This window comes from Octodon degus, unplaced genomic scaffold (assembly GCF_000260255.1).
Source record: "Octodon degus isolate 3935 unplaced genomic scaffold, OctDeg1.0 scaffold00144, whole genome shotgun sequence".
NCBI lineage: Eukaryota > Metazoa > Chordata > Mammalia > Rodentia > Octodontidae > Octodon > Octodon degus.
In genome coordinates this window covers 6,563,942-6,587,931 of record NW_004524720.1, presented here as the reverse complement: position 1 = coordinate 6,587,931, position 23,990 = coordinate 6,563,942, and the positions used below count along the sequence as shown (strand labels likewise).

At 36.2% G+C, this 23,990-nt stretch overlaps 1 protein-coding gene across 1 annotated transcript in view; it reads right to left on the bottom strand.

The window, feature by feature from the left end:
* Mettl11b (methyltransferase like 11B) overlaps positions 1 to 21,798 on the bottom strand; it is a 24,578-nt gene extending 2,780 nt beyond the window's left edge. Inside the window, exons 1-2 of the mRNA XM_004641860.2 lie at positions 21,469 to 21,798; positions 5,261 to 5,436 (exon numbers count right to left, since the gene is read on the bottom strand). Coding sequence (XP_004641917.1) covers positions 5,261 to 5,436; positions 21,469 to 21,622 — 330 coding nt within the window. The 5' untranslated portion in view covers positions 21,623 to 21,798. The remainder of the gene's footprint in view (positions 1 to 5,260; positions 5,437 to 21,468) is intronic.
* Between the last annotated feature and the right edge of the window lie 2,192 nt (positions 21,799 to 23,990).

Sequence of the window (23,990 nt, the reverse complement as noted above, 5' to 3'; positions counted from 1 at the left end):
AATTTTTGAACTTTGAATTACATCCTCTTATATGAATGGTAAATTTAGGGATCTGAGCTGAGGACTCTAATGATTCCCTTTTCTGGCCAGGTTTATAAATTTCATATCTACCCTTACAGTACACAGAATGCTCACATGAATAAAGATTAATTCCAGCCACCTCCTTGTCTCTGCTAATGCTAAACGTTTTCTACTTTTGTAACAGAAACTACATGTTTATTGGAAACTTCCTTAAAATGTTTCTGTGCATTAAATTAACTGAGTGAGGCTTTGGAGAGGAAGTGGGGGTAGTGAGAAATTAGCCAATGCACACCCTCTCAGACTCACTTCCATACAATTAAAACAGTTTTCTGAATTATGAAGATTCAACTGTTTGAAGTTATTTGGTCATAATTGGGGTGAGTACTGAATAGGTTTTGTGTTAGAAATTACAGTAATGCGATACCTCAGGTTACAAGTCAAGATCTTAATGAGAAAGCCTACTCTTGATTTCTCAGGAACTAAGGATTGAAAAAGTTGGCTAAGGATCAAAGTTAAGTACGAGCAGAAGGAAACATCAAAAAATCTGCCTTTAGGTCCATCCAGAAGGCTTTCCTTATGCTAGAAAGAGACAATGAAGAAAGAAGAGAAAAGTTTGCAGCTTCTTTTCAAATAGAAAAGTAACCACAAGTGAGTGTTTATATGTAGCAAGATCTTTTTACAGCTAAAATAATAAAAAAAAAAGCTCCACAAGATGATGATCATCGTTGCCACTGTGGAGATGAGCAAACTTAAACTGCTAATGTTGCTCAGTTAATGGCAGAACTGGAATTTAGATAGAAATTGTCAGCATTCAAAGCCAGTTGGGCAGGAGGAATATCACCCCAAGTGACAACTGTAATCTCCTTGGCACTGTCTGACTAATGTTATGTTCAAAAGAAATCTTCTTTAAAATTTTATTTTTATCATCTTATTTATTAGTAGTACATTTGTAGTACATGAGATTTGCTTATATCTTGGGAAGTAGGAATATGAGCCTAATATAGTTTATTCCTTTTTTCAATCTCTTTCCCCTTCCTACTTACTTCTCTCTCTTTGCCTGTAAATCCTCTTCTGCTAGTTTCATTCTTCTTATTATTACTCTTATCTCACTTTTGTGACATATAATGTTTGCATTCATTGAAGTTATTAAGTTCCTGTACATGATATATCTTAGTTCTTACTTCTTCTTCCCTTCCTAGAGCCCTCAGTCTCCTAGACCACTTCTCATTTGCCAGAGATCTATCCAATGTTTTGTTCTGTCCACCCTTTATTGTATCCTGTTTGTACCTTACCTTACTTAAAGATGACATATACCAGATGACATTGTGCTTGTGTGTCTGACTTATTTAGACTCAGCAGGAAATGGATGTATGATTAACTGTCAGTGACACCTAGTATATACGAAGGAAGAGCAGTAGGATGTTTGATATGTTTGATGATTTCTACTTATACTACACTGCCCCCTTCATTCAAGTATTACATTTTAAACTGATTCAAATATCACATTTGAATGGAATATCTTTATTCAAATATCACAATTTAAACTAATTCAGAAAAGGACTTCAGCCAAAGTTTATATTATGTTGTTTTGTCATGTCATGTTATGTAAGTACCATACCATAAAAGTAGTAACTCTCAGTGAATTCATAATATAAGATAGAAGAAAGTATAGAGAAATTACTTGAGGCCACAAGAAGTGACTACTACAAATTTGTATGCTTCACAAAAGATTTTCATGATTAATTTTTCATATAATTGTTTGGCTCCAAAATTCTGTATTGACTTTGTTGTTCTCATTAGTATAGCAGGTGGTTTTAGAAGTAGAACCATGGAATAAAACAAAGAGATCCAAGAGATGTAGGCCAGAGAATTTTAAAGGTCAAACTTCTGTCTTCACAGAATATATAAACATGAAGCTGCCCTGGTTAAAGTGAGGCCAGGCCTTGCCTACTGAGCCTGCCATCATTCTCCAAAGAAGCCTTTAAAGACTCTCAGAAAAATTATACAGCTTTTAAATCATTAAAAGCAGGTGTTTCATTCTCCTGCTTTTCCAAACAAACTTGAGGCCTAGGAAAGTCAAATATTTCAAGTAGACCATCCTTAAGATTCTTATATTCTAAATAGTATATTTTACCAATTTATATGTATAATGCTCAACTACATTTATTCTTTTTCTTTATACGGTACTGGAGATTGAACTCAGGACCCTGCGCTTGCCAGGCAAGTGCTTATTCTACTGAGCTATCTCCCCAGCCCTCAACTACATTTATTCTTAAGATTATTATTATTTTCAATTACAAAACTAAAATGCCCTTCATTTGAATGCTGTGCCCTCCAGGTTGTCCCCACTACTGCTCAGTTCTCTACATTCCATTTCCTTCGATGTGGTTGGCACTGCTTCCTATGTCCTGGCACTACTGTTCTTTTTCGCATAGAGCTCCTCTGAAGAGAGACATTGGAAGATGGATATCAGGGACTGTATTGTTCACCTCTTGGATATGGCAGCTACAGAGGCTGTGATTGTATGACATTTGATGCTCTTGTGTTGATGTGACTAGAGCTACACACTAGTGGTTATTTCAAAACAAAATGTTCTGTTTTCATTTTCATGTATTATATTATCTTCATATTCATGGATTCATATAAAATAATAAAGTGCTACTGTTTTAGTTTTAGTTTCAGTTTAGTTTTGATTCTGCCTCTATATTTTGCTTTAAAGAATAATACTTTAAGCTTATCCAATAGAGTTGAAAACTAAAATGACAGAATTGATGGCACTATATAGAAGTCATCAAATATAACAAGTTACAGATTTTTTTAGTCATCCAATCCCTGAGAAATATCAAAATATAAATGCAAATGACACTGATTATATTTTATGAATTACTTCTTTTCACCACTTGAAAGTTGAAGAAAGTTATCAGCTATGTTACTGATATCATGTTGGTGCTATTTGTTTGCTAAAGTAAATCCATTTACAAGTCGAATAAACATCCTTTCATACTGTCCCCGTCACTAAGTGTTGAAAGAAAAGAAAAATTTTAAATTAAACCATTACCTTCTTCCCAGTTGACCTAAGAATAAATCATGTCAGATGCTCACATCCCCTAACTCCTTGTTTCTTGACCCAGATACAAATTTAGCAGATCATTAAGGTCAACGAACTAAAATATCATTCCTTTAAAAGAGACTGTGTTTGCATTTAGTTAGAGGTCACAGCTGTACAATGAGCCTTGTCTACGAAGAAGGACTTTTTATATTAGTTTGAAAGGAGCAGCTGCCTCTTTTCCAACATAAATATGCAAGCACAGACTTCCTTTCCCAGGTCTGTGGCCACGCTCCTGGGCTCTGACCAACTTCCCTGTGGTCAGCTTGGTATTCCACATGGAGTGACAAGACGGCTGGATTACTAACTAAGCTTCTGAAATGTTTTGGGATCAAAGTCAGTCTCACTATGAGACAAGCAGAAGACCTTTCTTGGGCAAGACTGGAGGAGAGTTGAGGTCTATGGTCAAAAGAGGGTGGGGGAGATTTTTCTTCTTCATGAGACAAGTGGAAAAAAATATGTCGTGGTTAATAGCAGGGAATTTGGTGTCAGGCAGAGCTGGCTGTTCTTAAGCCTCAGTTCTGCCTCTTACCAGTGTATAACCTTGACAACTTATTTAACCTCTTTAAGTCTCAGTTTCCATGACTATAAAACCAGAGCTAATAATAGTACTTACTTTTCATTATTGCTGTGAAGAATAAATGAGACAAGGCTTCTGAGTTGCTTAGTAGAATGACAGGCCATGTTGGGATGCACATTCCAAAAAATTGGCAGGATGGGTTTAGAAACTCCCCAGGTCACCCTAACCTGTCAACATCCATGGCCACCCACCCTAGACTCCCCTGTACTTTATGGCTGCAGCTGAGATCCATGCAGACACTTTGCCTCAGTAGATATTGTATGCTGATCATGTTTTCTCTACTGCCAGACCTGGGACTCAGGCATTGACTGCTCTATGGAGGCTGGGCATGCAGTAAGCCTCATCTCAACTCTAGAGCTACTCTTCATACTATTCCTCACATCCTAACTCCAAAACTTTTCACTTGTCAGAATAAAATAGGCTCCAAGTTTCACATATATGACTAATTACTCATTAATGATTTTTTATCTTCACTTAGACCAATAGCAATTTTAATGGATGGGTTAAGTCTATTCTAATAAACAAATGAAATTCCTTAAAATACAATGAATAGGCTAGGTGTGGTGTCGCAAACCTGTAATCTCAGTATTCTGGGAAACTGAGGCAGGAAGAATCTAAGCTCCAGCCCCTCCTGGGAACCTTAGTAACTTAGCAAGAGCCTGTCTCAAAGTAGAAAACAATACAACTCATTGAGAATATAGCTCAGTGTAAAGTTCCTGGGATATAGCTCAGTGCAAAAGTCCTGGGTTCAATTTCTAGTATAAAATAATAATAATACAGCATATGATATCTCATTATTAGTAGCAGTAGCAATAAATTAGATCTCCTGGGTGCTACTTTTGTGCACCCATGTTTTATCTCTTTTATTCTTACATTCTTCTGTAAAGTAAATTCTATTGGTGCTCCCTGGTCACAGGTGAGAAAACTGAGGCTCCATGCATTTAGGTAACAAGTCCAGAGTTTCTTATATAGTAAGTGAAAGAACTATGACAACTTTAACCCAAAATTTTGACCTCTACCCTCTGTTATTATCTCCATGTGGTTTGGAAGTAAGGAATTGGAGATTCACACCAAACAAGAATTATAAAAGAATCACATTCTTGCAAGAAAAAATCTGAAAATAAGAAGGTTCTATTATCCTTATTTTCAAACTGAATGTAAACATGTAGTTTCTCACTACATCTAATTTTTATTACGGGAATAAGTAAATCAACTCCAAATCTAAAAAGTCATCAGTCATCTAGGTGTCAACTTTTTACCCCTGAGATTCTGAAAGAGAGGTCTTTCTACTCCTCAAAGAGTAAATCAGCACTGCTAATTCACCTTTCCCTGCACTGTGCAAGATTATCTGATGCAAGGAATATGAAATGCCAAGTGGGGTAAACCAAGGGCTTGACAATGTCCAGCTCTTATGAGCACCTTAAAACAGGGTTTCAGGTTGGCCCTGGAGCTGAGCCATAGGACTTCAGTGTGACTTGAGTAACAACACAAAGTTATGTGAGCACAATATTCCCAAGCACTTTGCCCTCTCAAGTTGCAGTTAGATAACTCACCCCAACAAATTTTCTAAGAAACTCCTGCGAAGCCTGGATATCTGGGTTGGATAGCTCAATGAAATTGCCCATCATGCCTTCTTCTGTGGCTGGTACTTCTTGGTAGAAAAGCTTTGCTCTGGCATAGAACTGCATCTCACCATTGATAACTTGACTTGTTAAAGCATACAATTTTACTGCAAATGAAATATTAGTCATAGTTATTAATGTTCATATGATGCAATAAGCTCTATCTTATCATATATTCAATTTTCTCTCAAAAGTCCTAAATTTGTGTTGTAAAAGAAATGGGACTTATTTGAGGTCAAAAGACTTGGGCTTCAGTTCTGGCTCAATTTAGCAAGCCCGGTGATCTCCATGGACCTCATCTATAAATCACAGTGCATTTTTATAATTAAATGAATCTATAGTTTACCATTGCAGTTTTTAAAAGATGAAAAATGTTTGCTATAATAAAATGAAAATTAGGACTTCTTCTGAACTCCAAATGTTTAATGACAATTTTCTTATTATTTCTTGGTTCTAATCACTAAGTAGAGGATGCTATTTTCATTATTTTAAAACAATTTCTATCCTAGGAATGCACTTAAACTTTATCATCTTAAAAGAAAATAATGAAAAGAGAAATAATATTTGATCAGATGTTCCATTCTAGATAAGGTACTAGGCAAAGTCACACACAGTTTCTCATTTTATTTTTCAAATTATATGTGATGCACTATTTTAAGACACTTATTTTTAGAAAGACATCAGTGGCAACTTTTGAGTGGTACATGAGTATGGATTTCAGTGTGCCTTATGTCATTAGAGGACACTCAAGAGGCAGTCAAAATGGGGGCCAGGGAGATGGCTCAGTAGAGTAAGCGCTTCCCTGGCAAAAGCAAGGACCGGAGTTCAATCCCTGGTTCTGCCAAAAAAAAAAAAAAAAAAAAGAGTCAGTCAAAAGAAGATGAAAGGAAAGAACTCCTTGTTCAAGATCAAGGCAGAGTAAATGCATCTGTCTTTCATTCCTCGAGTTCCCTGAGAGTATACTTCTGTAGGAGAGTAGCCCCATAATAATGAAGAAAATGAGAAGGGATCACTGATTGATTCATGATTTCAACAAATGTCTGAAAGACAAAAAGGAGATAGAACAAGTTAAATAATTTGCAAACTAGAACAATTACAAGAGCATTATGTTCCAGATTTAATAGGATGCAAGTGTAAGAATGAGAAAGAAAGCCAAAAAAAGAAGTTATTCAAAACTCAATCAGGTGAGGGGACAAACAAGCCCTCCTGGAACCAAGGATCTTACCTCAAAGGAGGAAAACCATGTCCCTCTAAAAATAAATAAATGAATAAATTTTGTAGGGTGCATTAGTCATGAGCATTGGGGTCCTAGAACTCTACTCACTTTAGCAACTAGGAGGCTCCATATGCCTCAGATGCTCCCACTTCTCGAGTCTCTAAGATCCACATATAAAGCCCATTGTCATTATTTTTCCTTAGGGTACACTTATGTAACAAAGGAACCCTGCAGATCATTGCCTACTGTCATTTACTTTGTTCTTTGTTCTTAAATGTGGCTAAACAATGATCTTCAGATTCATGAGAATAAAATATTGTCGTGAAAGGAAAAGCTTGATATGAATAATCAAAAATGACCCTAAAAGGAAAAGATGTAACATAGGAAATGGTTGAGAATTCAAATAAAAACAAAATCTAAAATCCATATATTCTTGAAGAGACAAGAATTGACACATAAATCACAGGTAAGATATTAAGACATGACAATTCAAAAAAAAATCTTAGAAATTTTAATTGCTAAAAACTTTGGAACAGAATACCAAGTGCATTGGAAGGTAAGATACCTCAGCTGACTAAGCACCTGCTTAGGCAAACGCAAGGACTGGGGTTCAATCCCCAGGACCACATGCTGTCCTGGCACTGCCTCCAGGTGCACCTTGCCTGCCACTGCAACTGGGCATGGTGGTGCATGCCTGTAAACCCAGCACTGAGGAGGCTGAAACAGGAGGATCGCTGAGTCCAAGCTGCATAGTGAGACCCTGTAGCAAATGCATTTAAAAAAATACAGAGTACATAAATTTCTGAGACATAAAACAACAAACAGACATGGAAAACAAAAGTAAAAAAGAAGACATGTTCAAAGACTTAATTCAGGAAACCCAATATCAAGCTAACTAGGATTCTGGAAAACTAATAAAATGGAGGGAAGAAAATAATACTAGAAGAAAGTTTTCTGGAGCTCAAAGAGATTATAAGATTCCACAAGTGCAGAGAAGTCACAGATGCTGAAAAAGCCATATTTGTGTATAATCTTAAGTAATTTCAAACAGGAAGAGTAATAAAATGGTCCTTAAATTGTTTTGAGAAGAAAAAGGAGTTATCTTCAAATAGGGTTGATATCCAAAAGAGATATAGTCATGTCAAGTGGAATGTCTATATTTATTTTTTTGAGGAATTTGTCTACATATTTCTGTAGAGGTTGTAAGAGTTTCCGTTCCCATCACTGACGTAGAAGGATGCCTTGTCCCCTGCAGCTTCACCAGTATTTGCTTTTTTGAGTTCTTGATGATAGCCATTCTTCTGGAGTAAGTAGAATCTCTGTTGTTTTTATTTGCATTTCCAGAATGGACAATGACATTGAATGTTTTTCATGTATTTACTAGACACTTGTACTTCTGAAAAGTGTCTATTCATTTCAACTGCCTACATTCTATTGGATTGTTTTTATTCTAGGTGGTCTAATATTTTTAATTCTTTATGTATTCTAAATATTAGTATTCTGCCTGAGAATATGCTAGAAAAATTTTTCCCTCTCTATACGTTGTGTCTTCATTGCACTGTTTTTGTTTGTTCTTCTGTTCAGAAGCTTTTTAAGTTGATAGCCCTTTTTTATTCTTGTTGTTATTTCTTCAACAGTTGGAGTTCTGTTCAGAAAATCCTTGTCTACACCTACGTCTTAAAGAGTTTTATCTAATTTATCTTCTGGCACATTCAGTGTTTATGTCTTTATATACAGGTTTTCAATCTATTTTGATTTAATCAGAAAATAAGTATGGAGTTTCAAACTTCTGTGTTTGAGTAGTGTTTTCCTGGCATCCTTTGCTAAAGAAGTTATCTTTTCTTCAGTATAATGTTTTGGCCACCAAAACTTCTTCAAAAGTTTCTTGATTGTCCTCCAGCTCAATGAGGATTAAAATCAAGCAAAGACACACAATGAAAGATGGTGTAATCATCAAAAAACTCCAAGTGAGAGATATGCATTATATTTTTAAAGAAGTCAGATTATTTTATAAAAGATATCATAGGGTAGAGCCTAAGAAATAGACAAACCATCCCATAAATAAGAAAATATTAGAAATATTCAAAGAAGACATGGTTTTCTTGTCAATCCCCAAAAATAAAAGATAGTTATTGAAAGTTCTAAGCGAAACATGCAACTATTCCAAAGCATGATCATGGGATAAAGCAAACTAAAGTATAAAATAACATTTATTCAAAGGAATCTAAGAAAAATTGACAATTTTAATAATATTTTCCTTTAGATAAGCCCCAAGTTTTGACATTGTACTGGTGTACCACTTGCCTCTAAAATAAGTAAGAATTACATAGTACCAAATTTTTATTCAAAAAGTTAAAAATTCAAGTATCACATATTACTATGACTGTGTCCCATCTATAAAGTTACAACAGTATTTACCATCTTTGACTACACTGGGACCATTTGTTTGAATCTTGATCATGAATTTTCTGAAATGGTTGCAAGAAACCAATCTCCATATATGTCATTTTCTGGAGATTAATAATATTATGCACTATATCCATATACATAGAACACTGTTTTAAGTGTACAAATATTTTTAAAATCTTAATAAATACATAGAAGTTTTTACCATCTTCACAAATTAGCTACTGGACTGAGAAAATACAACCTCAAAAGTAGAGTCCTCAGGTTCCAATAGAGTAGGAGGCACTGACCTACACCAATCCCCTTCCATAGCACTTAGTAAAATGTTGTGTAAACATCAAGTGCCCTGATAAGTAATTACAAATTCAATAGGGATGAGAATAATTACGCATCACTAACACAATAACATGTCCATTCAAAATTATGTGCCTTTTACAATCAGGCTAGGAGACTACAGCTTACATAGGCTGCCCATGGTGAGCGCTGCTCGGGGATCACTGGCAAGCCGTAGCCCAGTGCTCTCCATGACCCAACCAACTCAGTAAAGCAACCACAGTCACATTACCTGCATAAGTCAACTAGTTGGTGCAGTCTCTTATGAACCTTGATCCAGAATGAGAACAGTCCAGCGACATTTAGAGCTCAAGTGAACACCCAGCGCAGTAGGGGTCAGTCTTGATAGGTGGGATTTTAAGGTTACAGGCTTGAGTTTTTATTTTTACCTAATTGCCAGGGGTATTTCACTAAGAAAGTTGTGGGGTATCATGGCCACCCCCAGAAACTCCCTTCTTGGTAGTTCCTTTAATAATGCATGTTGACTCAGATAAGGCAATCCATCATCAGGCTGTTTCTTTTTACTGTACAAATACATGTAGTGACTCATTCTGAAAGAATTCCAATTCTTTGTGAAATTTGAGGTAACCAAAGATTGAAATTAGACATGTTGTGAGTTCTTGATACAATATAGTACCTATTTCTTGACCTACACTGTGTGCTGAACTACAAGACCTAAATTTCTGCTTATTACAAAAAAAGAAATAGACTATAAGCCTTTAGTTATGAAAAAGAAAAAAAAAGATTTTGTGAACTTTCTAGGAAAGATATCTAATATAATATAAAGCAAAAATCAATTTACTCATAGATTATTTTGCAAATGTTCACAAAGAGATGAATATCTAAGACAGAGTATATCAGAATCAGTTCTCCCCTAGTTTACTTATTAAGCACCAGTAAAACCCTTAGGAAACAAGAAACATAACATCCAAGCCCTATATCAGCTAGCCGCCTGAAAGTAGAATCACTTAAGGAAAAACTGCAAAAAATTCCACCCATGAAGGATGGCTCTTATTCTGGTTAGCAAAACATAGGAAAGGAATTTCATTTGCTATGAATCATCTGGATAAAATACAAAATTTTCAGGTGTCTCCATTGAGAAAATCTTTTGTAGGCAGCTAAAGAATTTTGTTGTATGAGTCCTGAACATGTAATTCTAAGATGTAAGGAAATCGGATTTATACTGAGGTAATGTGCTATTAGATCACTTTGACTGTCTTTTGATATAAAATTTTTGAGAAAACTAAACATAACTCAAAATTTTACAATAGATCTAAAAGGGGATATTGAATCACTATCAGAGATGGGATCAAAAAGTCAAGGCAACATTTTTCAAGTTTCCAATAAGATGGAAAATTTCTTACAAATGGGAAATTTTTTAACAACTAAGTGCTCATCTCTGATGAATACCTTTTCTTTTTTCTTTTTAATAGACAGATAGTTATTTTATCCTATACTACAGAAGCAAGCCTGATTGCCAACTGAAAATTTAGCTGAGTCTCTAGATAATACATGGGTTAAGCTTAAATAGTAATTTTAAAATTATTTGAGACAGAGAATATTGGATCACATTAACACTTTTATATAAAGGGGGAAATGCTCAATTACATTTATGAAGAAATGTTCCTTTAATAAAAAAGATGTGGAAATGATTTTTTTCCAATTTAACTATTAAAGAGGTAATGGTAGAAATTCAAAGATGGGAAGGAAGGAAGGAAGGAAGGAAGGAAGGAAGGAAGGAAGGAAGGAAGGAAGGAAGGAAGGAAGGAAGAAACAAAGAGGAGGGACAAAAGACCCAATTCAAAAAAGAACATCTGAGATGAATATATACTCCACAAATGAAAAGATACAAATGACAAATAAATATATAAAAAAATTTTAACATCTTTGGTCATTCAAGAGATGCAAATTAAAACAAGGCTGAGAAACCACTTTACACCAGAAACAATGGTTCTTATCAAGAAGTAGACCAATAACAAATGCTGGAGAGGCTGTGGTGGAAAAGGAACCCTTCTCCACTTTTGGTAGAAGTGTAGATTGTTACAACCACTATGGAAATCAGCATGCAGATTACTCAAAATGCTAGAATTGGAGGTCCCATTCAAGCCAACTATTCCCCTCCTTGATATTTTTCCGAAAGGACTGAAATCATCATACCACAGCAATATATGTGTACCCATGTTTATAGCAGTGCAATTTGTCATAGCTAAATCTTGGAAATTACCCAAATGCCTATCAACTTAAGAATGGATAAAAATATATGGCATTTTACATAATTGAGTACTACTCAGCTATAAGGAAAGATAAATTCAAGGCTTTTGTACATAAATAGATGCAACTAGAGGCCATACTCATAAGTGAAACAAATTCAACCCACATGTGCAGACATTGTATTATCTCGCTAGTGTGAAAACCTGAAAGAGTAGATGTAGTCTGAAAAGTACAGCAGCTACTGTGAAAAGGAAAGAATTTGTTCAATTGGGAGGAAAAAGTAGGATGAGGAAAAGGATAAAAGAAAGAAATGAAAATTATATATTTATGTATATATATGGGATAGTTTGGATGATTGTACTGCCAATTTCTACTGATCTTTTGAAAGGAGCAGTTAAAGCTAAAAAATTCTTTTCTTTTTGTTTTGTTATCATTTTTTCTTTATAGTTTCTTAAAATTTTTGTTGTTTTGTTTTAAAAATGTTTTAATTATTTAATAATTTAAAATAATTTTAAAATAATTTTAGATCTGGAAATCTAAGCAACTAATTTGAAGATAATATCATGTAATACAGAAACCATTACTGAATTCTTATTACTTTATTTAGTGAAATTTTGTATCATTTCTAATGTTTTTTTTAATTATTATTTGTATTATTTAAAAAACTTTTATAAAGAGCAAGGGAGGGAGATGATAGGCAGAAGTATCTTGGAAAGAGACATTCTTGTATTTGCTTGGCATCTCTACCCTCATGTAATCATCAGTTGTCTCCTATAAATGAAACAATGTTTATTGTGCAAAGTTACTAAATCAAATGATGTCAGTCAAAGTGTCTAGTAAGCATGGTACTTGGTTTAGAATGAAAGCTCAAAAACTTCTATCTTCACTCTTTCATCATCAATGAGTAGAATTATGTCCAGCTTGTACCAGCATGTCATAAAGCTGTTGTTACTCAAACTTTATTTCTTAGGGAGTCTTTCTAAATTTTGTTCTTTGTACACTTTGGATGCCTGCTGTTTCTTATTTTAAAATGAATGTGTTACCTATACTGAAGATTATAAAAGGCTTCTGCCTTTTCAGATGAAGAATAGTTTCATGTTTTCTGACTTTTAGTAGGCTTCAAAGTATACGAAGTAGCCAAGGCATGGAGGGACAGCCCATTTTCTCTGAAAGAGCAAGGAATCCACTCAAAATCCCACTGCAACCACTTTGAGAGCATCTTCCTAATTCTTCAACACTCTGTAACCTACTATCGCATTGTAAAACAACAGAAGTCAGGTGGACATAATGGAGACATTTTTCATGGTAAGGTTTTTTCATCCTAGAATCAGACAATGACTCAGAAGTCCTGTGCCTCCCTTGCACCTTTGAATAGTTTAGTAGTGGTCTCTACTACTGTATTCTCAGACTATATTTTACTATCATTTTGTGTGTCTCTTTCACACTAAACTTTTCAGGATTATACTATATCTCATGCTTTATAATCTTAGTACTTACCATTATATTTAACTTGTACTAAGCCTTCTTTGTATGCTCATCAAATATATGCTAAATTTTTTCTTTAAATAGTACATGGGTTTCACAGAATGGTGAATAGATACAGGGAAAAGCTGGTATAATCCATGCAAGTCACACCTTTGATATGGCTTATGAAATATCTTGTCTTCTTATTAGGTAAACCCAAATAGTATTTTGCAAATAAGATAGAGACCCTCTTCAACATATAGTGCTTAACTTATGTGCAAACATGAGAAACATAGAATTCTTTATCCTATTGTTAAAATATAATCTAATTTTTAAATGTTCTTTATCATATTATGTAGGGACTTAAGGTTCAACATATCAATACTTGATGAAAAATACCTGTTCCTTATTATGCCTAAGATGTTTGAAATGCAGTGAGATAGTGAGGTTAAGCTTGATAGCGTAAATCGTTTGATAATAACAATAAGCTTGTCTTCTGGATGGTTAACAACCTAAGTTTGCAGACCAAAATTAGAGAAAAAGGAGGGCTACAAGGAAAGCCAACATTTTGGTCCTACCCTTCTAAGGTCAATTAAGACTCAGGACATATGAGAACTTGTACTGTAACGTCATGTACCTCGGTAGTGTCCCAAATTTTCTGATCAAGAAGATTATGGGGCCAAAGAGGAAAGTGATCAATGACGTAGAGTGTGCCTAAGGAGAGTCACATGGGGAGAGGACACTCTCTCAGGCTTTCACAGAGAGCACATAGGCCAACCGTTGGCCGTGACTCATCCACATGGCTGACACTGACAAAGGTTCTACAATCTGAGGTACAAGATCTCAAGATAAATCCTGAGGGCATTTCACTGACCTTGTCAGACCAAAAAGCTACAACTCTTGTTGCACAGGTCCTGCTTTACCTTGGTCTTAACCATCCAGTAGAAAAGTATGAAGATGAAATATAGGAAGTAAAGCCATGTTGTTATGTTGAGCTGTGGGGGACTCAGGTCAATAATTTCTGACATTGCCAGTTAAACAGAAGACCCAATGATATTATGGGCTTCTGTACTCTTTTAGAATATTTTGCTGAGTTTACACACCTATAATATTCAACAACGGAACTTAAAAAAAATTGGGGTATAACTATGAATGTCCATTTTGTATCTGTGTATTCAAAGTGGTTGGGATAGATATATAGTTGCATTCTCTTAATGAATAGAATGATTTTTTCTAATGGTGTTTGTAAGTAGGATCACAAGTCTGCATCTTGTACAGCAATTAACCACTAGGAAGAATGTATGCAGTGTTTTATTTGTTGAAACTGTACTTTCGATTTGATTTGAAACTGTCTCATTGCTATATGTTTATCAATAAAACTTTGAAAAGAAAAAAAAAGGAAAAAAAACATATAGTGCTTAAAAAATTTGACATCCACTTGTAGGAGAATAAAATTAAATCCTTATTTCTTATCATGTACAAAAATTAACCCAAAAAGGATCAAAGACTTCCATATGAGGCCCAGATATTTAAAAACTACTAGAAAAAAAAAAACTTCTAGATGTAGTAATAGGCAACACCTGCCTGAACAGGACTCCAATAGCTAAGGAAATAATAGCAAGAATTGACAAGTAAGATTGCATCAAATTAAAAAACTCCTGCATAGCAAAAATCCCAGACAACAGAATGAATAGACAGCCTAAAAGATTGGAGAAATTTTTCAGTAAGTATTCATCAGACAGAGGATTGACATCCAAAATATGTAAAGAACTAAAAAATGTAACACAAAAGAAAAATATTTCAATTAAAAATGGACAAATTAATGGACCAGACACTTTTTAAAATAAGGACAAATAGCAAACAACTATATGAAAAATGTTTAGCCATAGGAGAAATGTAAATCAGAACTGCATCAAGATTCCAGTTTACTCTGGGAAGAATATCTATTACCAAGATAACAAAAGCTAACAAATGCTGGCTGGGATGTGGGGTAAAGGAACACTTAGACACTGTTGGTGGAAATGTGAATTAGTGCAGCCACCAAGGGAAATGGTATGGAAATGCCTCAAAGAACTCCAAATAGAACCAGCCTATGATCCAGGCATATTGCTCCTGAGCATATATTCAAGGGAGTCAAAGCCAACACGAGGTATGATGAAAAAGTACGTGGTTTTAAAAGAAAAAAAATTTATTACAGTACGAGACACCTTGCCACTAATCCCTCCTAGAATGCTATTCTTTACTTTGAACACTTATCCCATCTTTCTTGCCACTTTCTGAACCAGTTCTGAAAGTCCTCTTCTGTGTCGTTAGCTATGCTATCACAGGTGTTTTGATGTCTTGAATTGACTCATAAGTTCACCTTTCCTAGTGATCCTGACATTCGGAGAAGCCTGAAGTCACATGGTGCCAGACCCAGTGAACAAGGCAGAGGAGGAAATACTGTAATGATTTACAAGCCTGCCTGATTGTTAGATGGCTGCTTGCAGTGGCATTCACCACATTTTTTATCACAACCCTTAAAGACTTTCACAAAAGGACTTATGGGATAAGTGTGTTTGTAGTGAGGAGTATTTTGAGGAAGATTAATGACAATGTGTCACTTAATAAATTTTACTTCTACATTTACTGTATTTTGGGGTCACAGCTCATAATATCAAGTTACCTGCTACCCATATTTATCATAATATTATTCACAATACTTAAATTAGGAAATCAGCTCTGGTGTTCATCAATGGATGAATAAAGAAAATTAATACATATAAACAATGGAGTATCATTCAATCATAAAGAAGACTAAAGCTCTGCCTTCTTAAGAAAATTGGTGGAACCCGAGATCATCCTGTCAAATGAAGTAAGTCAGACTCAGAAGGATACATGACATGAAAGCAGAAGGGAAACTACCAAAGGAGGGAGAAGCAGGAGTGGGATAAAAGAGAATAATGGAAGAGGCAGGTATAAAAATGTTGCAATGAATCCTACTATTTTGCACAGTTAATATGCATTCATAATCTGATAAAAAGGAGCTATTATTGATCAATTCTGTACATATGCAATGCACGTGAAAATCATTTCTATATAATTGAGTATGTGTACATTCTACAGAAAAAGAAACCAGGTCATCAAATGTAAACTAAATGGTCGAGGTCAAGCAGCAAGTGCCCAGCATGCTGGGATTTGAATCTAGGTCTAATTAAATCCTAAACCCATAGTTTATCCATTTTATACTCTGTGGCTGAAAATATATTAACTAAATAAAAAGGAAAATTATTTTTTACTTTATTCTTTAAAAAGAATAAAGCGTTTGCTCTGCAAAGATAATAATAAATATTAATAAACATTTTTAAAGTGTGAGATTTGAAAAAGTACGATGAGGGGTGTGGCAATACAGTGCCAGTCACAAGGATGAAGTCAGTTTGAAAAGCACTAGTAGCTCTATGGTAAGTTTCATTATGGAAATTCCAAGTGGTTTTAGAAAATGATTTTACTAACCCTGTCTTTTAACCATGACGAACAAGAAGTAACCATTGTTCTTATTTTCTTCCTTAACGACAGTTTAGTCTAAAATGGAACAAATGAAAGAAGGCTACTAACTAAAATTCACTGAATACTTTCTGGCAGGCATTGTGTTAGGTACTCTCACATTATCTCTTTTAATCCTACAAATCAGTTCTGATGATTCTACAAGACAAGTGCTGTACTTGTCATCTTAAAAATGAGAGCATCAGAGGAACCTGGTATAACTTACTATTATATTATGTAGAAAAGAAATGTTAACCTCAGGCCATGAGGCAAATCTATCAATAATAAAGCATTGGTCTTAAATGTCTAGGGGTAATATACCCTTCCTTAATAAAACAATTACAACTAATCTCTGTGTATTTAGCTATGCTGACAGTTTTAGCATTAAAGAGCATTAATGTACACAAATGTCTCTAATTGAGACGTGAATGAGTCCCTCTGAGCACTGGTATACAAGCTGCAGAGTTACACTCACTTGTTTTCTTTCTTCTTTTTTTGGGGGGGGGCGGGTGCAGGATCTCATTACACAGCATGGATTCGTAGTGATCCTCCTGTTTTCTACCTCCCCAGTACTTGCATTATACGCGTGTGTCACCACACCAGGACTCCATCACTAATTCAGCGTGCCCAGGGGAAGGGGGCGGGGCAGCATCCAGTGCCAGAGATCGAACCCTGGCCTCTGCCCTTACCTAAGCAAGCGCTTAGTTCGCTGAGCTACCTTGCCAGCCCTTACACTCACTTGTTTTGTGATTCTGCTCCCTATTTGTTCAAAAACAGTCACTTTGGGAAAAGTTTCTCACTCTAAGCCTCCAACTGAATTAGAGTGGCATACATGAATGGATGAACCTACTCTCTGACCTGCCCATCTTGATCCCAAGAGAAAGCCAATACTCTTCACAGACTATGTATTCTAGTCCTGTCAAATTTAAAAAAATATGGCAAGTTTACATGGCTGCCAACATTAATCAAGTTTCCACTTACATTGAGAGATGGTATGACATAGTGGTTTTAAAAGGCTGGCACAAAACTGCCTGTGTTCTGGCCTTGCTCCATCACTCACCACCGCAAAACCTTTGATGACAACTTAACTTTTTGTGTATCTATTCCTCATGTATAAAATGGAAAAATAACAATAATCCTAATGGAGATGTTGTGAAGTTTAACCCGGGTAACAAATGCAAAACACTAAAAATAGTGATAAGCCAGTTTCTTTTCTTTTTTTCTGAAGATCTGTTATGTTCAACTGCATTGCTAAAATCTTCCATGGGAGACTTCAGAATGTCCACATTGCTACTCCATACATTCCTGAAACTACCCAGGAATATTACAGCAAGTTTCTCTGTGACTAAGTGTCGCCACATAGTGTGCTGGAGGGAAACCAGCTGCCCAGCACAGGCAGTTGGAGAAGGAAGGAAAGAAGAAATCAAACAGGCTGGTGAGCCACAGCTCTTTCCATCACTGCCTTAAACAACAAACTCTCTGTGCAGACTCTAGAGGAGGGCTTCCACAACCTTTTTGAAAGAAGGGCTTTATTTTCATTTCTATGGAATCTTGAAATCACCAAGAGAAGGGGAAGCCCACTCCAAAACACCTCAGCAGAGCTAGAGCGGGAGGTATCTCTATGGACTGAGTTTTATTTCGAATCTGAAAAGCATAATACCCGCTGCGGCCTATAAACCTCACATACTGAAGTAAGCTGCTTGTTTTGGGGAATGTCTGTTTCAGAAAATGCTACATGTTGATTTTAAAAGAGGCCTGGCTTATAAGAAGGAAAGGAAGAAACTCATTTTTTGAAGATTGAATGCTTTCATATATATACTGAATTTAATCTTTCAAACAGCGCTCCTACAACTTTGAGGAAAATGATTGTTACAGGCTTCCATAGTTTGCAGAAGTCCTTCCCGTAGTAGTAGCAATGCATGATATAAACTGATACCTTAGTGACCTGCAATTGATGATTAGTAAAAGGCATTTAATTCACTCAACAGATATTTACTGAGTTCTTTGTAGGTGTCAAGAATTGTGGTAAATGGTAAATACATAGCTTTAGAAGTGGAAAAAACAGACAAATCTCCACAATCATGAAAAATAGAATCCAATAGGAGAGATTAGACATGCAGATGTGTTCCACAAGAAGAAGTTATAAGCTGGGATCACAATCAATAGTTAAGTGAGTTAATTGGGCTGGTTAACTTAAGACCTACATGCTGATTTAGCTTCTGCAATGAGAAGAAAACTGTACAAGATCTGTTTACAAAACTAATAACTTGCCTTCTTTGTACCACTAATTTAAAGTTTGTGAAGATAGAAAAAGTTATTTATAGGTTTGTTTCCATTGACAGATTATGAAACCCTACAGAACAGAGACTATGTCTTATTAGTATTTGAATATTTTCTGACGTAGTATTTTGCACAGTAAGAATTCTATGAATTTCTCTTAAATCAAGCATGTTTGAGCTGATTAGAAAGATGCATCTTTCCCTAAAAAGCAGTAGTTTTGCCTTGTGGCACAGACACTGAATGGCCAAATAAGATGTTCTCTGGTCACATTGCTTACAATTTTGTGGCCCTGAACAGTAGATCCTAAACAGATGCATGTCTTTTGGGGCTGAAGTGTTTAGAGCTAGCAAGCAGAACTTTAGCTTGTCTTTCTTTTTCTTTCTTTCTTTCTTTCTTTCTTTCTTTCTTTCTTCTTTCTTTCTTTCTTCTTTCTTTCTTTCTTCTTTCTTTCTTTCTTTCTTTCTTTCTTTCTTTCTTTCTTTCTTTCTCTCTTTCTTTTTTCAGAACCAGAATTTTGTCTTCACAACTAGTGACATTGCAGCTGATAAAGATAATATTGTCCTGGATCTCTATATGGCTATGAAGAATAATGGCCCCTCTCACAATAGTGCATGTTGAAATTTATGTAGCAAAAGCAAATGTTTGTATTTAGCCATTGACATATAAGAATTAACTTGCGGGCTGGTGAGATGGCTCAGTGGTCTAAAGCACCTACTTAGAACAAGCTTAGCAAAGCACCTGGACCGCGGTTCAATCCCCCAGCACCACATGCCAGCCAGCCCAGCCCCCAGGTGGGCTGAGCTGGCCACACACACACACACACACACACACACACAAATAAATAAATAAAAATTTAAAAAAAAGAATTAACTTGCTAGTGAAGCATAATCTAGTTCATATCCACTTATCTTCAGCTTCTATCACCAGAGGTATTGGAGATAGGGTTAACTCAGTGATTCTCAGAGAAAAGTAATGCTGAGGCTGAATATTTTCTAAAAGGTTGGAAATAGCTGGAAACTATCAGCACACTCACAAAGAAAAGAAGTAAGAAAAATGAAAATTGCTATAAAAGGAAAACAATTATATTGAGTGGGAAAAGGATTGTGGCCAAAAACAAATTACAGTCTGCTTGTCCCAAATTAATGTTCATCCAATTTTAGAAGAGATTCTTCTAATCTTAATTTATCTTCAGATGCTTTCAGAGATGCATTATTTGTCTTTACAGTAATTATTTTTAAAGTCTGGCTGTCATCCACCCACTAGTGAGTCTCTTCTTTGTTACTGTGATGGACAGCTTTCTTCAGGCTAAAGCAGCCACAGCAACCAGAACTGCTCTCTCCCTGAGATGTAGCCTGAAGAGTATCTCCAGACAATTAATGCTCTGCCAAGGTATGGAGCCTTCAGTTCATCATCACCTTCCAAATAAACTCATGTAATTTTTCTGCTTGAATATAGTTGAGATATAACGTAATAGGTCCAAGAAGAATGACTTGAAGGCAGTGTGTTCTGCCAGAAAAAGCCCTGGAATTCAGTTCCTGTTTTGATGGCTTTTTTCTCTACAATAGTAAGCATGATCTCTGAATTGCCTTTCCTTCATCTGAAAAATAAATTTGAAGAGAAAAGGTAGCAAAGTGGGAGGTGAAATAATATCTACACCATCTAGCTTATAGTATGGCTGTGAGAATTAAATTAAATCATAGATAAAACATTTTACAAGCAAGCTACTAAGCATAAAATCAAAATATTTATATGTGTAGAATTGAAGACCTCTTCAAAATGCATTTATAAAATGAGGCTTTGGTAGGAGGTTTATAGCCAGTTTCTCAAAAGCAATACAAAGAATTATGCAACCCTTTCCACAGCTGGAAATTTGGGCTGCATCAAGTGCACAAAGGGGCTTTCAGACAACCTTGTGAAAACAGATGGAGCTGAGACACAGTGTTCCTGCTCTCATGGAAAGCAAGTATAAATCAGGGGTTGGAGAGGAACTTTAGTCTATAATCCTAAATTGTTTCCCCTTCAATGATGGTTAGAGTTCCCTGAAGTGTCTGCCTTCACAAAGCTGAGAAAAGTAGGATAGACAAGCCAGACAAGCTTTTTATTGCTCTATTGTCCAATTCCCTGAAAACTGGAGGAAATAACAGAAATGGAGACAAACTATTACCTTAGGATTTTTTTTAGTATTGAAAAATCAAACATTTACTGATCCTCTTAGGGTTTCTGTGACTCTGGAAGAACAGAGAGGAGCACACACACACACACACACACACACACACACACACTCACATGCATATCAAGCATATTTTGATCCATTATTGCTTAGTCTTTATTCTTAGCTAGTACTTTATATAATGTTATAGTAATACTTTTACCTTCTAGTTACCTAATTCACCCACATTTTTGCAAATACTAAAACTATTCTTCAAAACTCAAGAAATGAGTTTCAAACAGCCTGACACCAGAGGAGCAAATCACTGTGTGTCAGGGTGCATGGACATCCTGAAATAGAGTCCTGCCTTGCCAGGCAGACTTGGTCCTTGACTACCCATAAAAGAATGGCACTGAGGTATCCATGTACATTAGCAGTGGATTCTTTTTATCTGAAAAGTATCCTTCATGTTCTAACACCTCTTCCAAGTGTCCCACAGCCTCACACAATCCCTCCAGTCATTTCTTGTCCCTTGTCCAGCAACTCTGACTCACTTACCCAGGGGAATTTTTTCCAGCAGGTAGAGATAGCACTGAAAGAAGTCATTTCTAATGGCTCTGTGCAGGATAAAGGACATGCTATGTCGACAGAGTTCATCGTCGGTCTTCTGCCAGCGGGATCTAAAAGCAAAATGGGCTCCCAGGTGGGCCATGGTAAAGGGGTATAATAATTATTCCTGCAAAGAAAAGAAGCTTGTCTGGCTGTTTCTTTGAATTAGGTTTCTCTTCCTAAAAGAACTTGAGACTGTCATTTTAAACCAGTCCCCTGTCCATCTATATCAGGCCAGCCTGTCATGGGGCTAGGTGGGAGGGGCAGCAGACTTGGGGAGGTCAGGCTCTTGGCAGATCCTCCATCTGATTGCTTGGGTGACACCATTCCAAGCCAGCAGGTGCTAAGTAAAGATGAAAACAGGCTGAGTGAGATCCTGCTTCATCCAGGAAAAAAGCACACTTCCCTCCTTTAGCTGTGGCTTCAAACAGGCTTGAGCACGGCCGGCTAACACCCTGAATATTTGCTCTAATTTGATTCCTCAATTGGAGCAGCCTAATTTCCATTTCAAAGAGTTGTGAATATTTTGCAGGAGATCCTATTCCCTGATTTCCATCACTCCTTCTGGAACACTGAATCCTCAAGTTACAAGGACCCTTCAAAGTCATCTTAGCCGTTCACATTCCTTTCATCAGGGCAGCTTTTCCCAAATCACTTCATAGAGATGGATATGTGTTTCCTATTTTTAAGGATCTTCAAGAGATGTAATTATTTGAAAGGCAGTTTTGATGTCAAATAACCTTCTCTATCATCAAACTCTTCCATTTAGCTTGCTGTAAATGACATCTACTCATGGAAACCTCTCTTTTCCTCCCTGTCTGTTGTGGTTACTATTTTCTTCCTATATACATTTGTTTTCTATACTGTCTTCTGATCATGCCTCCAGATCTATTCTGCACTACTTCCATGTCAATACATGTGCCAGAGGACTGATCTACATTGGCTTTATCAATGGACTCCATTATCCTCAGCTGTACCCAATGAATAATGTCCTAGGGGGTAATGGATGAGCCTGAAATCTAGGTTTCTGTTCCTCTGGCACTTGACCAGTGAAGATGCCCCAAATCGCCAATGCCTATAACAGAAAATTATAGGTCCTCTAGTTTTTTCTTAAGCAAATATCCTCTCTAAATTCTGACATCTTCTCCTTTACTTCATTGCTAAAAGCCAACAGGTAGTGATATGTGACTATTTTGAGCCCTTTCCTTGTCATTTTCCTACCTTATCTCATGTTTTTGGAAAAAGTTCCTTGTAAGCCAACTCAGATACCCAACCTATGAATCTCATCTCTTCCCAGCAGGGACTCCAATTACTGCAGAAACAAGTACAACTGACCTTCAGTGTTCCTATCAGGAAAATGCATATGAACTCAATGCACTTTTGGTTCCATACTATGTACACTAACAGTCAAAATGCACATACACAAAAGCATGCACACCACATCACATAGCAGTTCAGGTTGCTAAAACATATTGAAAAATACTAGGTGGTTTAAACAATAAGCACTTATTTCTCACAGTTCTGAATAGTAAGAAGTCTAAGATCAAGGTACTAGCAGACATAGGTGCTTAATAAGGACTTTTTTTAGGTAGCAAATTACACATTTCTCACTGTACACATGGCAATAAGTAAAACCAACTCTTGTGTCTCTTAAAGGTGTTAATCCCACTCATAGTTTCCACCCTTGTCTCCTAATTATCTTGCTAGGCATCATTTCTAAACCCCATCAAACCGGGAATGAGAATTTTAACATAAGAATTTTGAGAAAACGCTACCATTCAGCCTATCATGGCTGGCAATATTCTCACCTCTTTCCTACATGACAACCATGCCTTTTGTCAGCCTCTCTATTACTTTCCTGTTGCTGAGGCAAAAGAAGAAAGGTCAAAGAAGGAAATTTAAGGAGGAAGTATTTATTTGGTAAACAGGCTCAATGGGTTCAGTCATGGTAGATTAGCTCTAAAGCAGGAAATGGCTAGGTGGAAGCACATGATGGAGTAAGGCTGTGCCCTGTATGATAATCAGGAGGCAGAGAGAGAAAGGAGAAAATGGGAACAATATATACCCTTCCAGGTCATGCCACTAGTAATTCACCTTCTTCGACCAAGCACCACCTGGATCAGCACCCTCATGATCCAATCAGCTTTCAAAAGCCCCATCTTTGAACATGAGACTTTGGGGGTGAATTTTCGATCTAAACCACATATTTTACCCTTGAGTATAGATTTGACTTAGTGATTCAACTCTAAAGAATAGCACCTGTGGGTCTGGTTTATTTCACTTATGAGTATGTCTTCAAGTGGCATCCACTTAACTATAAAGGTTTTGAGTTTATCATTCTTTACAACTGAGTAAAACACGAAGTATAAAAGTAAAGCCATATTAATATGCTGAGCTGTAAAAGGCTCAAGTCAACAACTTCTGACATTGCCAGTCCTACAGATAACCCACTGCTATTATGGACTACTGGA